Source organism: Orycteropus afer, unplaced genomic scaffold, assembly GCF_000298275.1.
Source record: "Orycteropus afer afer isolate SDZICR_OR568_19922 unplaced genomic scaffold, OryAfe1.0 scaffold00167, whole genome shotgun sequence".
Lineage (NCBI taxonomy): Eukaryota > Metazoa > Chordata > Mammalia > Tubulidentata > Orycteropodidae > Orycteropus > Orycteropus afer.
In genome coordinates, this window is record NW_006921754.1 from 5,927,731 (window position 1) to 5,944,065 (window position 16,335).

A 16,335-nucleotide genomic window follows, 5' to 3' on the forward strand; every position below is an offset into this window, starting at 1 on the left:
TACCTATAACAACATGAAGATCTCATTTGTAATTTGTTTCAAGAACAGAGCCTTAGTTCCCTGAAAGAGTTTTTGAAGATTATGATAAGCCCCTAAAGAGTTCCTCTAAACAAAGTTCATAAAATAATGAATTATCATAATAATTAACATTCCTTGGACTCAAAAGCCAAATCACATAGCACTAAATTGAAATGCTCCTTACTAGTCAACATGACTTATATAACTATAATTATTACATTTCTGTAATTAAAGGGAAAGAAAGAGACAGTGTTGGTGACTTCAACTTTTAAAAAGTTATTTGAGATTATGGTTCAAGTGTCCTTGCTTTAGTTCTTTAAATGAAATGCATTTTTTTCAAAGCTAAGATCCAAATCATTTTGTAATATCTGACTTGTTTAGAACTAAACAATCAATGTAACTAGTTTTGAAATATCCCCAGGTATGACAAGATTTGAAAAACCTTCACTCCAGGCTTTATTTGCAAACATCATATAACTGACAATACCAGGTGGTGACAATGGATAATCTGTCACCTTCTATTGAAAAAATACAAGAATTCAAGATTCATTTTCTACTGTGTTTTCCTTTTATAGGTTTTATATAAATACCTAGTTGTTATTTACTCACATAAATACCCAGTTTCCAATTCTGATAAAATGTAAAAATAAATATAGGAAATACAAAAATGCAGAAAATATAAATATAGAAAATCTAAAAAAAAAATAATATAAATGCTTTTAAATATATACTAACCATCCTAACTTGCTGTAAAATGTGTTTCCTTTAAAAATATAAACCACATTATTATGCTTTTTAATCAATATTTTTCCTTAATCTAACATTTAAGTGAACTCCACACCTGATGTTATCTAGAAATGTAGTTTCAAAGTATATAGGAATTTTGTGTAGATGAAAATAAATTAAAAGTCACTGGATCAAAGGAAAAGCTTTGTATTGTGGCTAGAAGCATCAAGAAAACTATGAATGATATGTCCCAAGAGTAAGATTTATTTCAATCAATGAGGACACAAAAAGTGATGTTATGACCTATGGGAGAGCCAACTTAGTTTGGCATGTTTGTAATAAATTTATAAAGGAAAAGAACTCACAGTGAACAGAAGAGAAGCCAATACTAAACTTCAGAAGATGTCACTTCATGCATCTATCAGTAGAGAACTTAGGGAGAAGTTAACCAAAGGCATTCACTCCTTCTCTACTCCACAGTACTGGCACAGGCTATATAGCTAATAAAGACAGACAGGCCATGGCAGACTCTCTGTATAATCCATGGCATCTGTTGAGGCTGTCACAGGCATTAGTTTGTTTTCTAAGGGAGGATCTGTTGTGTCCCTTCAAATGATGCAAGCTTATGAATGTGATTAGGAAAAAATTGTTCTCTATTTTTAGCTATCTCTCATAGAAGGTGATTGAGAAGGCAGAGGGCAAAAGCCTCAAGTAGAGAATAAATGTTTATTTGATGGTAACATAATGATAATAACTGCCTATGTCCACTCAACACAATTTGGCCTCCAAATACTGTGAAATAGTATATACATATCAAATTGTTCACTAATAGGAATACTTAAAATGTTTGTATAACTCTGCATTGAAAGAGGTAGAACTGGAGAGTAGTTTAGCTTTCCTAGAACTTTTGTATTTCTTTTTTCTTATACATATTCTGCTTTGTTACTAGGATTTATTTTACACACCTACAGGTCATACCTCTGGTAGCATAGTGGCTAAGACACTTGCCTGCTAACCAGACGGCTGGCGGTTCAAACCCACCAGCCACTCCTCAGAAGGAAGGTTGGGCAATCCTACTTCCGTAGTGATACTGCCTCGGAAACCCAAGGAGGGGTCGCTATGAGTCAGGTTTGACTGGACGGCACATAACAACAACAACAACACAGGTCATACCTGTTAGAAGGGGAAGTTGTATGTGGAAAAGTTATGGAAAAGAGTATCATACCACTAATCCTGTACCTGGAGTATATAACGGACCAGAGGAAGAACTAGACAGCTGAACTACAACACATACTCACACGTACACAAAGAGGACAGGTCAGGGTTCAGGGCATAGAAAAATTATGTTCACCAACAGTACATTAAGGAGCCCTGGTGGTACAGTGGTTAAGGACTGGCTGCTAACTGAAAGGTCAGGCATTCAAACCTACCAGTGGCTCCACAGGAGGAAAGACTTGGAGATCTGTTCCAGTGAAAATTACAGTAGGAAACCCTAGGGGCAGTTCAGTCCTACAGTGTCACTGTAATTCAGAACTGACTCAATAATACACAACAACAGTACATATGAAGGAAAACAATGTTCACAAATATACACAGTATCTATATCTACTTGTGATTTGTCTAAATACAACATGAAGTTAATAGGACTCTTCTCATGGCAGTCTACAGATTGCCAAGGAATGTCACTTCACATGTCCACTTAACAACTTTGAATGAAGACAGAATGCTGACTTTTGTTCCTCTGCTCATGATTTATTTGAGAGCTGTTTCAACTAGTATTTTTCAGTATAGGACATTTCTCTAAAATATAGTTCTAAAAATCAGTAAGATGGCAAATTAAATATGGGTGGGGCAAGATGATATGAAAAGAAAGTATTATAGTGTTTAAAATATTATAAATGTATATTTAAAAATAGCTTTGTTCTTTCAAAAAATGTCACCAAACCAAGCTTTACTGATGAGCTAACTTCATAATATTGATTGCTCTGAATGCTGGAATGAAAAATGAAAACAAAACCTTACACAAAAAAGTTCTACCCATGCATTAAAAAAATGTATGCAATAAATTAAATATAAGTTCTACCTTAGGGTTCTGGTGGGAAATCATTCTACCTTTGCTCTCATGATTTACGGATATCCCCAGAATTCTTTTCATGAAGTTATACCATTTTATTAGATGGCTGATAATTTATTCTTTTTCTATGTTTGTAGGGCAGCAATAATTTAGTAAGAATGACTTAATCAGATTGTCATAATGCATCGATCTTTGCAACAACAGATTATGATTTAGATATTTTGGTCCCCTCCCTGTATACAGCAACTGAAGCTCACAAGGGCAGATGTGAAGACTAAAGTACTTGTAGATATTTCATAAAAAGTTTGTACTTCAATCATTAAGTCTTACATATACAACAAAAGGAAAAGCAAATTCACAGCATAAGGGACAGTCTATGTGATACTGTTACATCATAATGATATATAACTCAGTATCATTAAAACCTGTAACAAGTTTAAAACAGAGGTTAGGAAATACTAGGATAACATATAGTACTGAAAGTTGAATAGTTAATGATATTTTACCCGTGAGAGACTATTTCTGGATAAAATAAACAGCACAGTCACGAGTTTGATCAATTTAGGGCATAATTCAATCTTCCACAGCAATTTATTTTCTGATTAATAATCTAAAAACCACATTTTAAAACTGAATGCATATGAGAAAGATTATATAAGCCTGACTGCATTCTTTTGTCCGTGGGAAAGAAAGGCAGACTAACAAACCATACCAAAGTACAGCACCAAAATGAACTGCATGTCAGAGGGTTATTGGCTGAAGCAGTACAAAACACATGTAACTGACTCTAAAACTGCCAACTTAAAAACTATTGTTTTTAATTTTATACACAGGTAACAAAGTGTGTGCGTATACTTTTATTACTAAAAACATGAATTATAAGATGTCTAGTGGGATGCTAATATTTTAATATTTATTCTACCTTCTGAGATGAGAAATGTAGATTTTTTAAAAGGTTTTGGATCTATGCTTACATATCCCATCTCTGTCAGCCACCAATGAAACTCTTATCCCTAATCATTTTTTTTTCTTGCATATTTTTATGCTTCGTGTGTGTGTGTGTGTGTGTGTGTTTATACAATAGGGCAGGATTTGTTAGCTAAAATATTGTTTTTACTTCAATTAGATGCACATTCTCACATAATAGCTGAAAAGGTTATCTCAGAAGAGACAATGATGCATTTATCATAAGTAAGTGTAAAGTATGTACTTGGAAAATTTGTGAAGATGAGAACAACTCCATACATACTTTCAGTACTACAGCAATTGATCCCTTCAGAGACTGAGCTAAATGAGGTTAAAGGACTCTGACCTCCCCTTATCACAATTAAAACATCTAGGACAAATCAAGGTCATTTCCACTTTTCAGAAGGGGAAAGCCTGAAACAATAAGCATTGCTAGAAACTATGACACATTAGTCATTTCATGTCAATTTCATACCAGGTAGTCACTAAATTGTAGATATGAGTGCAGAAATTGAAAACTCTTGGGTATGAAATAAATCCTGTTTTCTGAACACATAAAAATGTAGCCATGCTGTCAAGCTATTTAAGTAGAAAGAATTTTAGAAGGGGATGGAACTCAAGTGATCATCTAGTTTAAACCCTTAATTTAGAGGTGAGAAACCGAGAGCCAGAGAGATAAAAGGATTTGCTAAGTTACAGAGGTATCAGAGTCAAGACTTACAGTTCATGATTCCTGACTTCCAGTTCAGTTGGCTTCAGCCCACTATATAGCACAGGTTTTTTTTTGTTATTGTTGTTTTGTTTTTTAGATACTTTCATTCATAAAGGAAAATTTTAAAAATGAAATGTCTTGCATCAAAAGAGTGTATCATCACCATTACTATTATTAGAAAAGTGTCATCATTTGAAGATTTTTTGTATCGTATCCCAAACATTTTTTGTTGATCAAGAAATATAATCATATTCAAATTGATCATATATTGTTATAATAAGTATGTGCATGTTATAATATGAATATAAATGTTTGTCTCAATTACTTAATAATTCAGAAGCAGCACATCTATAAGTACATACAATACAATTACCTGGATGTTAAGATTTTTTTTTTTAATTAAAATAAGATGTATAAACGATGATATTGTTCTGAATGTATGGAAAATGAAAGCAACTACTGTTGCTTTGTAAAATGCATTCTAATTTTTTTAAAAAATAAAATATATTTTCCAATATGTAACTGATACAGGACCATGAATAGTGAAACTTATCTTTGAAAATAAGAAACATATTATTTAAACTTTTAGTATAGTTCTTACTTCAATAATATTGTATAAAAGGAAAAGACAACAGAAGTACATTTGATTTAGTACTTGGAGGCTTCCCTTAAGAAAATTAAATATTATTTTTGAAAGTGAAACTCCAGTGATCAACTCAGATTTCAAGGTCCAATTCAGTATTAAGTAATATAGGGAAAATTTGACACAATTACATCATTCCTTCTTTTAAATAGCAAAGTATGAGCATACCATCTTCATCAGTTTGAATAATCGTCTCTTCGCTCTCCTTCCTCCCTTCTGGGTTGGTTAGGATCATCTTGAGGCTCACATTTGTATAAGGTGGCAGATGGCTCACAACATGCTGAGGGGCTTTGGGGTCCATGTCCAAACAGTCTGCCTTGCTCTCGTTGTGACCACGAAAATAATGGTAGCAGATAGTGACATTGAAAGTGTGGCAACGAGTAATGTTGTATCCCAAGGATTCCCAGTCCACAGCAATGCGTCTTGACTGTATCTCGGCAATCTTTAAAGTTCTGGGGGTTCGCATAGGTTCTGAAAAATAAATAAAAATATCAGAAATCAGTCAAATGCACCATGAATAATCTTGAAAATATGCAACAGTGAGTGTGATATAACATAGGAAAATGTGGAAAGGCTCACTTGATCTCCTATTTTTTTAATTCAAGATTCAACCCGAGACTAGGATTCATCAATAAAAAGAGAAATAAAATGTAGTATGTCAATAATCTGTAGTACTAAATTGGTGGAAAAATAAAAATTTGAAGACATGGCTACAGTGTCTGTATTGTTGCAGTTGTTATTGCCCAATGTCCTGTCTTTACTTTCTTTTGTTCTTATTGAGCAAGTGAATTAACTAATGTATCATAATGGATCAGAGTCAACATGTTCTGCTCTATGATTTATCATGTCACCAAGCTTTGCTGTACATTAATTAGCCTAATTGTGGTACTAAGCTATCATTCATAAAAAATGATGCAGATATTAATTACCATTTATTATTTCAGTAATGATGCTGTCCATCAAAGAAAAGAAAAATTAATAATCTGAAACAATGTTCAGGAACATGTATGGAGATTCAAACTATCATCTTTCCTTCTTGATCTTTTTCTTTTACAAGGAAACACACAGGTCTGGCAATCCATTCACTGTCACCCAAAACAAACTGGGAGGGGAATTTCCACTCAACTGGAAAATGCTGGCGGAATTAGACACTCTAAAGACTGGAGTCCATCCATCACTGCTTCCCAAGTGTATTCTTTCCTCATGCAACACTAACTTTGATCGTTTAACTTAATCAAAATAATTGCTTTATGAAAGTCATGTTTATGACAATGTCTACAAAATAAAGAAACAAATACACAGCATAACCTTAATATACTGATTGGACCAAGAGGATAAAGGCAAAGCCCAGGTCATGGTCTTGCTACTGTTGTACATTTTAACTTACTAAGGATAGTTAGGGAGCTCTGGTGGCATAGTGCCTAAGGCACTTGACTGCTAACCAGAAGGCTGGCGGTTCAAACCCACCAGCCACTCGGAAGGAAGGTTGGGCAATCTGCTTCCATAGTGATACTGCCTCAGAAACCCAAGGAGGGGTTGCTCTGAGTCGGGTCCAACTTGATGGCACATAACAACAACAACAAGGATAGTTAATGCTCTTGCTAAATGAAAAGCAGTAGGAAAAAAAAAAATCGAAGAAAATAAGTAAAACAAAAAATGCCCAATATGCGTGTTTTAATACCTTTTCATTTTTTGAGATGAAATTGTTGATTCTGTAAAATAACTAGCACAGGACACAGATGACAAGTCAAAATTGGGATTCCAGTTCAATGTGTTTAATATGTGATCGGAAATATACATTGTTGACTGTTTAATTTAAAACCTCAAAACTATTAATCCCTCCTTGCGTTTCTGAGGCAGTATCACTACAGAAGTAGATTGCCCAATCTTCTTTCCAAGGAGTGGCTGGTGGTTTTGAACCACCAGCTTTCTAGTTAGCAGTCAAATGCCTTAACCACTATGCCACCAGAACTCCCACATTACACACACAAGTATCAATAAATTTTTAGCAGAATCTGATGCTTAGATTTTAATTGTTGTCTGCCAGTCTTCGGACTGTTCACAGTATCCACTCTTATTTTACCACTTTTCTTTTATGTGTTACCTTCAGCGCTATTAGAGGAGCTCTAGTAGCACAGTGCCTAAGGCATCTGACTGCTAACCAGAAGGCTGGTGGTTCAAACCCAACATCCATTCCTTGGAAGGAAGGTTGGGAAATCTACTTCTATAGTGATGTAGCCTCTGAAACTCAAGAAGGGTCAGGTTGCTACGAGTTGCACTAGATTCGATGACAGTGAGTTTGGTTTGGTTTTCAGTACTATTAGTAGGCTGGAAAGAAGATGGGGCTTTCTTGTCCTTTTAAAAAGTCTCTTTTCATGTGTAGCTCTATGCTAACACTTTCTCCACCAGGGACAAGAGTGAAGTGATGATACTTGTAGCTCAATCCATTCAGAATGCTGAAAACATTCTTTCAGCACCATTCAACCAATTGAACAGGCAGTAAAAGCTAGGATCACTCTACGAATTGTCAGTTAAACTGATTTTGCTGTTTGTAAGGTAGCAAACAGGTATAAGTTAGTGGCCATGTTCAATGAAAACCACAGTTTGCTTAAAACCATTTACAATGAAAAAGTAAGAATTCTCAAGAAAACATCTAGAGTATATGAAGGAAAATTTCAGATGAAGAAATGGGAGAAAACACCAATATCTATTTACTCCCCTGTTTCATTTTATTGTTCGAGGCTAAACATTATATGCTTGTTTTCAATACACCACTCATTTTAAAGGTGTTATTTTCCCCCTTTATGAATTTCTCCATTTCCAAATCACTCTCCCTCTCACTAGTCTTTTCATTTTTCCTCCCTTCAGTTTGCACTTACTCTAATTAATTAATTCTAATTTTAAAAGCATACCTAGATGGTTCACACACTGAGAAAAATACAGAGTAAGTACATTCTCAATTCCTGTATTTGTCAGAATTGGCTACAGATATATTTCTTACCAATTAGACAGAAAACTCAGAGAGGTCACTTTAATGAACATTTTGTTTTGGTGTCCTTAAATGCTGCTTATGTTAGTATTCATAGTAAATTAAATTAAAAACTCCCATTTAAAATTGGGAAATACTATTTTATTAATCTTATATGTATAAATTATCATAATTACATAATAATATACACATTATAATTACAATAAACAATAATTTATTAACTAGTAAAGAAAACCAAAGAGTTGTGGAGTGAAATTGCTTTTCCAGAGGCAAAGAAACATTCTACAAGTTTAATATGGTCTTTAAAATCGATCGTTTTCTCATTGGCATAAATAAAGGCTGCAAACTGCCCCACTGTTGCCAAAATAGTGACAAAAATACAATTCTCTCCTCACAGCACAATATTCAGAAAAAAACACACACATACAATTTTAAAGTGCAATTGTTTCAAGCTATATGACGCCTTTGTAACTCAGAGTTGCCATACTACACTTCCTCTCAATTGGCATGCACCTTAAAGTTTTCTTCAATTTTTATAGAGAGAGGACCTTCTCAGGAATATATTTACCTATCTGTCTCTCTCTTTCAGGGAGCTCTGGTGGCATAGTGCCTAAGGCATTTGACTGCTAACCAGAAGGCTGATGGTTCAAATCTACCAGCCACTCCTTGGAAGGAAGACTGGGCAATCTACTTCTGTAGAGATACTGCCTCAGAAACCCAAGGAGGGGTCGCTATGAGTCAGGACCAACTTGATGGCAGTGAGTTTGGTTTGGTTCTCTCTCTTTCTACCTAATAAGCACTCCTTTATACAATCCTTCTGATTTCTATTATGTCTGATATAGGCTGACAACTTTGCACAAATGGCTTTTTATGTTACCATGTTTATAAATAGCAGGGACTTGAGTCTATTCTACTACTATGATAGTCATTAAAAGGAAAGTCTATCAAAGCACTCAGTAGTAAAACTGCCTATTTTCCTCATCATGATTTATTATTTCTTGCACTTCACTATTAATTCCATTATATTTCTGTGGTATGAAAGCATAAATAAAAATTTTAAAGTTTCTAAATCAGAATAATTACTAGAATTTTCACAGAATAACTGGAATCAAAAAGATACTGTTTGGAAGCCACTATGTTACATATAAGCTAGGTATAAGGGCTGTTGTAAGTATTAAATGAGATGATTTAAAAAGTTGACCTTGCACTATGAATAGCACATAGTGAGATCACAGCAAATAGTATTTATAAATAAACAACATAAATGACTATATCTAGGATTAAAAAAATGAAGACCAAAGCCAAGTGTTTTGGAATTTCTTAAGTGTTTTCTCTCTTTCTCAATTTTTTGATTTTCCATTTTCAGTTTTGTTGGGTATTTCATATGTACAATTTTCTATAAGTGTTCTTATTTTTTGACAATTCTGGTAAAAGAACAATGGGAAAGACAGAAGAGATTTGCAAAAATTGTGGGGCAAGATTTTAGCAGATAGTTGGGAAGAAGTATAGCCAGGAAGGACCTTCAGCAGCAAATGAGCACACTGAGAACCAGACCACACGGTCCCTTTCTTATGGAAACATTCTATTATATAAAGTACACTATATCAGACACCAAGTAGAACATAATGCTAGAATCTACCTCTACAGAGATACCGCCTGGAGACCCGAGGAGGGGTTGCTGTGAGTAGTGACTGACTCAATGACAGTGAGGTGTTTTTTTTTTTTTTTTCCTTTTGGAATGCTAGACTTCAAAGAGCTTGCCATTTATTTACTAAATATGGTAAGCTAAGGGAAAAAAAAAAGATAAGTAATAAAAGAGTATAATATAAGCTGAATATAAATGGAAATAAAATGCTGTAAGAATCCAAGAGGAGGAAACAACTTCCATCTAGAAAACAGAGGAGGCACTTGTGGTATGTCTCAATGGATAATGGAAATATCTGTAGGCATAATTTGTATGATTTTAAATATAGAAGAAACAAGATAAATGAACATGAATATCAGAGTTGGAAAAAACAGGTAATCCCATTTGGCTGCTGTACAAGTATCTGGTATGAGATAATGTAGACAAGATAGCTGAGATAATACTGGGAAAACTTTGGATGTCACAGTAAAAGGTTGAACTTGACCTGCTCGGCTATAGGCATCCCTGAAGACTTCTGAGTAGGAAATTCACATAATCAAACTGTTGATTTGGAAAGATTCACTCGGTGATTGTGTCAAAATGGATTGCAATGTGGAGACACTGGAGATTCAGACATCAAAAGATTGCAAAGTTTAGGGAGAGTAAGAGGCTGTGCAAGGGGGTGCCAGCAAAACAGACGGATTTTACTAACATGAAGAATAATTGAAAAGACTTGGTGGCTATCTGGATTTGAGTTGTGTAAATGGATAAAATCTAGTTAATGTGCCAGAATGAACGACTAAGAAAATTATGGTGATCTTAAATAAAAAAAGAAGACACCAGATTTGGAATTAAAATGATCCAATAATTCAGTAGCATTTATTGATTGTTCCCTGTTGGCCAGGAAGTACGGTAGGAACTATGACTACAGAGATCTATTAGACAAGGTTATCTAGCAGACCAAGGGTGCAAAGTAATGTTGAATTGATGTGTGTTTTAAATAATTTGAAGAACATTTTGAGGGGAAAAAATAAACAACAAACAATTGCCGTTGACCTGACTCCAATTTATGGTGACCCCTATGTATATCATAGTAGAAATGTGCTCCATAGGGTTTTCAATGGTGACCCCTATGTATATCATAGTAGAAATGTGCGCCATAGGGTTTTCAATGGCTTATTTTTCTGAAGTAGATTGGCAGCCAAAACTCACTGCCGTCCGGTCAGATCTAACTCATAGCGACCCCTCCTTGGGTTGCCGAGGCAGTATCACTATACAAGTAGATTGCCCAGTCTTCCTTCTGAGGAGTGGTTGCTGGGTTTGAACCACCAGCCTTCTGGTTTGAAGTCAAATGCCTTCACACTTCACCACCAGAGCTCAGGAGGTCTAAATGGAAGCATTAACCATTCTTAGGCCATGGAATATTCTTATTCTTTCAAAGATAAGAAGAGTAATAAGAGGAAAGATAAGAGAACGGGAGAAGGAAGAGAGAGACAGAAGGGACAGAGAAAGCAGGGAGGAGAAGAGAGGAAGAGAAAGAGACAGAAGATAGCGATAAAGAAGAGAAAGACAACAGAGAAAGCCTGAAGGAAAGAGGGCACTGAAATCATACAATGTATCAAATGTATCCTACAGAAACCAAGAGTTAGATATCTAGTTTGTAGTCTAACTTTCTTCTGACTCCATTTAATAGATGGGGGGGGGGGGAGGAGAACTGTTCTAAGGGAAGTTAGTTGACTTTTCAAAAGACAACCACTAAGTCAGCACAAGTCATCTTTGTAACCTCAGCAGCTAGTATTATGCTTGGTCTACAGCAGTCATTGAATAAACATTTCCTAAAAAATTAGAAAGGCTCAGAAGAGTGAAACAAATTACCCTGTGCCATCCTCCACATATTTGGCTTCCCAATTAGTAACTTTTTGAATGCACGCTATATACTATGAACTAAACTGGATAAACCAAAATACAGAGCCTGATCATCAAGGGATAAAAGCTCAAATTTATTTTTATAGGTAGAACAAAGAGAATGGTTTCATGCTTCTTAGTAACATGTTAAGAGATTAGGTCATGAATATGAGGAAAGGCATTTCAGAGGGAATTCCATAGAGAATTTGTGTTAGAATCCTCATTCAGAATGCTTTTCATACATGTTGGAATGAAGACACAGATTTTCAAAGAAGATCTCAAAAGGGAGGAGGCAAAAGGATTGCAGAATGGAAAGTGGTAAGAACTCAGCTCAGGAATGAACATGTAAATGTGGTAGACTCCAGTAACGTGATTTCTTTATTTTTCACAGTCATTTTGAACTATATAAGACAGAGTAAGTACACAATGGTCGTAACTTCAATTTGGAAGTTGGTGAGTCAGAACAGATCAATTAAAATAGTAAAAGAAAAATTATGAACTCAAACTTCCTCAGATCTTTCAACATTTTTTGAAATCTGTAGGTTTAGTACACACACCTGCTCAACTCTCTCCTTATATTATCAATGAGGGGATTCAGACTGGGTGAAGTCCGTGAAATAAGGATTGAGGAGATCAGCAGAGCAATTAGGAAGGATTAAGTTCTCACATAGGTTGAAAAATCCGATGATGAGGGCAGAGATAATGTTAAGGAACAAGTGGAAGAACTGGAACCTGAGTCCTTTCCTCATCCTGCACTCAGCCGGTGAATCTCCACTGCTCTCCAAAGCTCTGTGCACAGAGAAGCAACAAACGAGGCATAAAGTTGTCCACCATTCATTAATTTACCCTAACCCCTAAGAAGATACTTACCTCTAAAATTTTAAAAACATATGTAATGAGAAATGTCAACATTACTAGTTTTCTTAATTTTGCCTTCAAACACTGATCAGCAAGTTTACTAAATTTTCCTATTCCCTTTTTCTTTTTATTTACTATTCCCAGTCTTCAGTATGGATTACACTTCAACATAAAGAAAACGAAAATCCTCACAACTGGACCAATAAGCAACATCATGATAAATGGAAAAAAAAAAAGGAAGTTGATAGAGATCTCATCTGACTTGTATCCACAATCAACACCCATGGAAGCAGCAAACAAGAAATCAGATGTCATACTGCACTGGGCGAGTGCGCTGTGAAAGACTTCTTTAAAGTGTTAAAAAGCAAAGACGCCACTTTGAAATGTCTACTCCAAATCATAACATTTTCCATTGCCTCATGTGCATGTGAAAGCTCGACAAAGAATAAGGAAGAATGAAGAATAGTTAATGCCTTTGAATTACGGTGTTGACAAAGAATACTGAAAATATCACGGACTGAAAGAAGAATGAACAAATCTTTCTTGGAGTAAGTGAAGCCGGCATGCTTTTTGGAAGGGAGAATGGTTAGATTTCGCCTCACCAACTTTGGTCACGTTGTCAGAAGGGACCAATCTCTGGAGAAGGATACCATGCTTGGTAAATTAGAGGCTCAGTGAAAAAGGGGAAGACCCTTAACAAGATGGATTGACAGAATGGCTGCAATGATGGTTTCAAGTATAGCAAGGATTGTGAGGATGGTGCACAGCTGAACAGTGTTTTGTTCCATTGTACACAGGATCAGTATGAGTTACATTGGGCTCTACAACACCTAACAACAACATTTCCTAGGAGTTACAGTATGAAAGGGTACAGGAAACCAAGAGGAAACTTGGAATGGCAGAAATGTGATCTATTACACCTATGGCTAAACAAAAACTAACTCACTGCCTGTGAGTCAGATCCAACTCATAATGACCCATCCTTGGGTTTCCAAGGTGGTATCTCTAATGGAAGTAGATTGCCCAATCATCCTTCCGAGGAGGGCTGGTGGGTTTGAATCGCCAGCCTTTGGTTAGCAGTTGAATGACTTAGGCATTACACCACCTATGGCTAGTGTTATATAATTAGCAGATAAATAAAAAGAATAATCTATCACTGCCCCTAACAACAACAGCCCCTACTTAAATTCCAAATAGCTCACTTAAATTCTAATTGCCTGTAATAAGTTATGTGTCAAATATTTAACACAACTCAATAGAATAAAATGAAGGACTACTTAATAATTCTCTAAAGGTTAATAAAAGTAAAGGCAACTTGAACAGACAGAACCTGTTGACTTTTAGTCATCTCTTGACAGCAAGATGATTTAATAAGTGGTTCTAGATAACAGATAAAAGGCAATTCAATTTTTTTTCTTTTTTTGGTACTTGCTAAACAACATGTGACACGTCGGGTCAATATCCATGTCCTTTTGTAGGGATAATCTCTAGTTATTCTGAAAGAGTTATGAAAACAAAAGCTTTAGCAGCTACAAAAGAATTGAGGGCAGGGTTCATATTTCCCTAGAATCAGTTTTTAATGATAAAACTTATTATCCAGCTGTCAGTCAGAGAAAAATAGAAGATATCCCAAAGCTCATGCCAAGAAAAAAAGAAAGGAAGATCTTGTCAAAGATGTACACAAACTAAGAACACTGAAGCATGACAGGAGCTTCCTGCTTCTGGGGGCATTTTCATCAGAACTATGTGAAGCTGACTGCAAAGCACAATTTCCATTCCATTTCTCTAAATAAACATAAGGGAAGTAAATTTTCTGACTATCAGAGAAAATATCTCTTTATTTGAAATAAAAATGAATTGAGATAAAATTTCTGACAGACGTGAAACTAAAAAAATAATAAAGAAGAAAACAGGACCACACCTTAGGGAGGAAACATATAAAGCAATCAACCTACACTTCAGGTCATTTGGAAGACACTGCCTTTATCCATTTAGATGCTTTGTATTGTATTCTTTCCCCATGGTAAAGATTGAAGATAATCAATCTTTTACAATGCACATCTTCTCAGTGTTACAACATCATTAAACTTACTACCACTGAGTTGATTCTGACTCATATAGATCCTATAGGACAGAGGAGAACCGCCCAATAGGGTTTCCAACACTGCAAATCTTTATGGAAGCCGACTGACTCATCTTTCTCCCATGGAGTGGCCAGAAGGGTCGAACAGTCTACCTTTTGGTTAGCAGTCGAATGTTTTAGCCACTGTGCCATCAGAGCTCTTCACAGCATCATTAGTCTTGCCAAAAAGATTTCATCTCTGGTCTCATGGGTCAAATTGAGTTAATGATAAACTGGTGAGATGACTTGATTAGTAGTGTAACAGGAGGGAGCCTCGGGTTCACAAAGAAATCGCAAGACAACTGTCAGCTCTTTTAGCTGCATTTCTGGCTTTGTTACTGAAGTGACAATGCTTGGACTCAGGGGACGTGGAGTGACAGGGGTACATGGCTCACTCAGTTCTCCTGCAGAATCAGAGTAATATCTGCCCAGTGTCATCACATCCATACCAACCACATCATCAAATTAAATGAAACAAGTCATTGTCTCTGTTCTCAAGAGTCTTCTGAAGTTCATCAGGAAATTATAATAAAAGTAACAGAAATAGTGCTACAATAACACCAAAGAAATCGTTTGACTTTCCAAAGAATACTACTACTAAAGTGACATGAGAGGGATAGAAAAAAAAGACTACGATTTTTCTTTTTCTAACAGATAAATCCTGTTAGAATGCCTTATCATGGAACTTAATTCTCAAAATGTGGGTAGTTGAAACTTTGAGATGCTAATTTTTTTCACCTAAATTTTTATCCACAATATTAAACTGTGTTGGAAGAAACAGACATTTACAATCTTTGAATACACTTAAATTTATTTCTAGTATGGCATATCCCATTATTTTATTTTAATTTGAAAAATTCTCTATAGGTAACTGTCTATGCTTGGATGAAATTTAAAATAGAAAAGGTAAATTTTTAATTTACACAATAAATCAGAAAACAATAACCTACTTCTGCTGCTTTCTCATAAAATTTTTAGATACGGCACAAATCACATACACAAAGAAGTAGAGTAAAAAAATCTAAGATGGAAGATAAACCTTCGCATTACATAGTGTAAAGGTAAGGGGACTACGGAGGAGCTGCATGCAGCAATGACAGAGCTCTGGAAGGGATTTTCAATACCTTGCTTATCCCTAAAGAAAGGTAAATCACTTACTTTTTAGGTTACTCTGAAAAATAAGATACATATTTCGTACGCCAAGTATAGTTTCTGGCCCACAGGATATGCTTGGAAAATTTTATTTCCTGAACAATAAAGCAGAGTTTTAATATGTTTTAAGCTCAAGAGCTAATGAAAACAGAACTTAAGAATCCAATTCTCTTCTGAGGCAGCTGCAAGCAAGGGTTAAGTTTTTCACCATTCCCTGAACCCACATTGTTTGCCATGTGCCTCTGCAACTCCTCCCACCACAGATTTGATTTGGGCTTGCATTGTGACTTGCCTTGATACACAGAATGAGGTGAAAGTGGTAGTGTCCTAGCTTCCGGCCGTGTTTTCCTAACTGCTCTTATTAGTGCCATCACTTCTAGAACAGGAGACCCATGTGGGGCAGAGCTGAGTCACCACAGTTGCCCCAGCTGAGGCCAGCTTAACCCAGTATAGAGCCGGCCAACCAGCAGATATGTGAGTTGACTAAGGTCATCAGAGGCTCTAGCCAACTATTACAGAAGAGTAAGCAACACATGCTTACCATAT

General features: G+C 35.6%; 1 protein-coding gene across 1 annotated transcript in view; it reads right to left on the reverse strand.

Annotated features, from left to right (window-relative positions):
• Positions 1 to 16,335, reverse strand: part of PTPRK (protein tyrosine phosphatase receptor type K) — an 867,169-nt gene that overhangs the window by 206,330 nt on the left and 644,504 nt on the right. Inside the window, exon 8 of the mRNA XM_042781758.1 lies at positions 5,308 to 5,610. Coding sequence (XP_042637692.1) covers positions 5,308 to 5,610 — 303 coding nt within the window. The remainder of the gene's footprint in view (positions 1 to 5,307; positions 5,611 to 16,335) is intronic.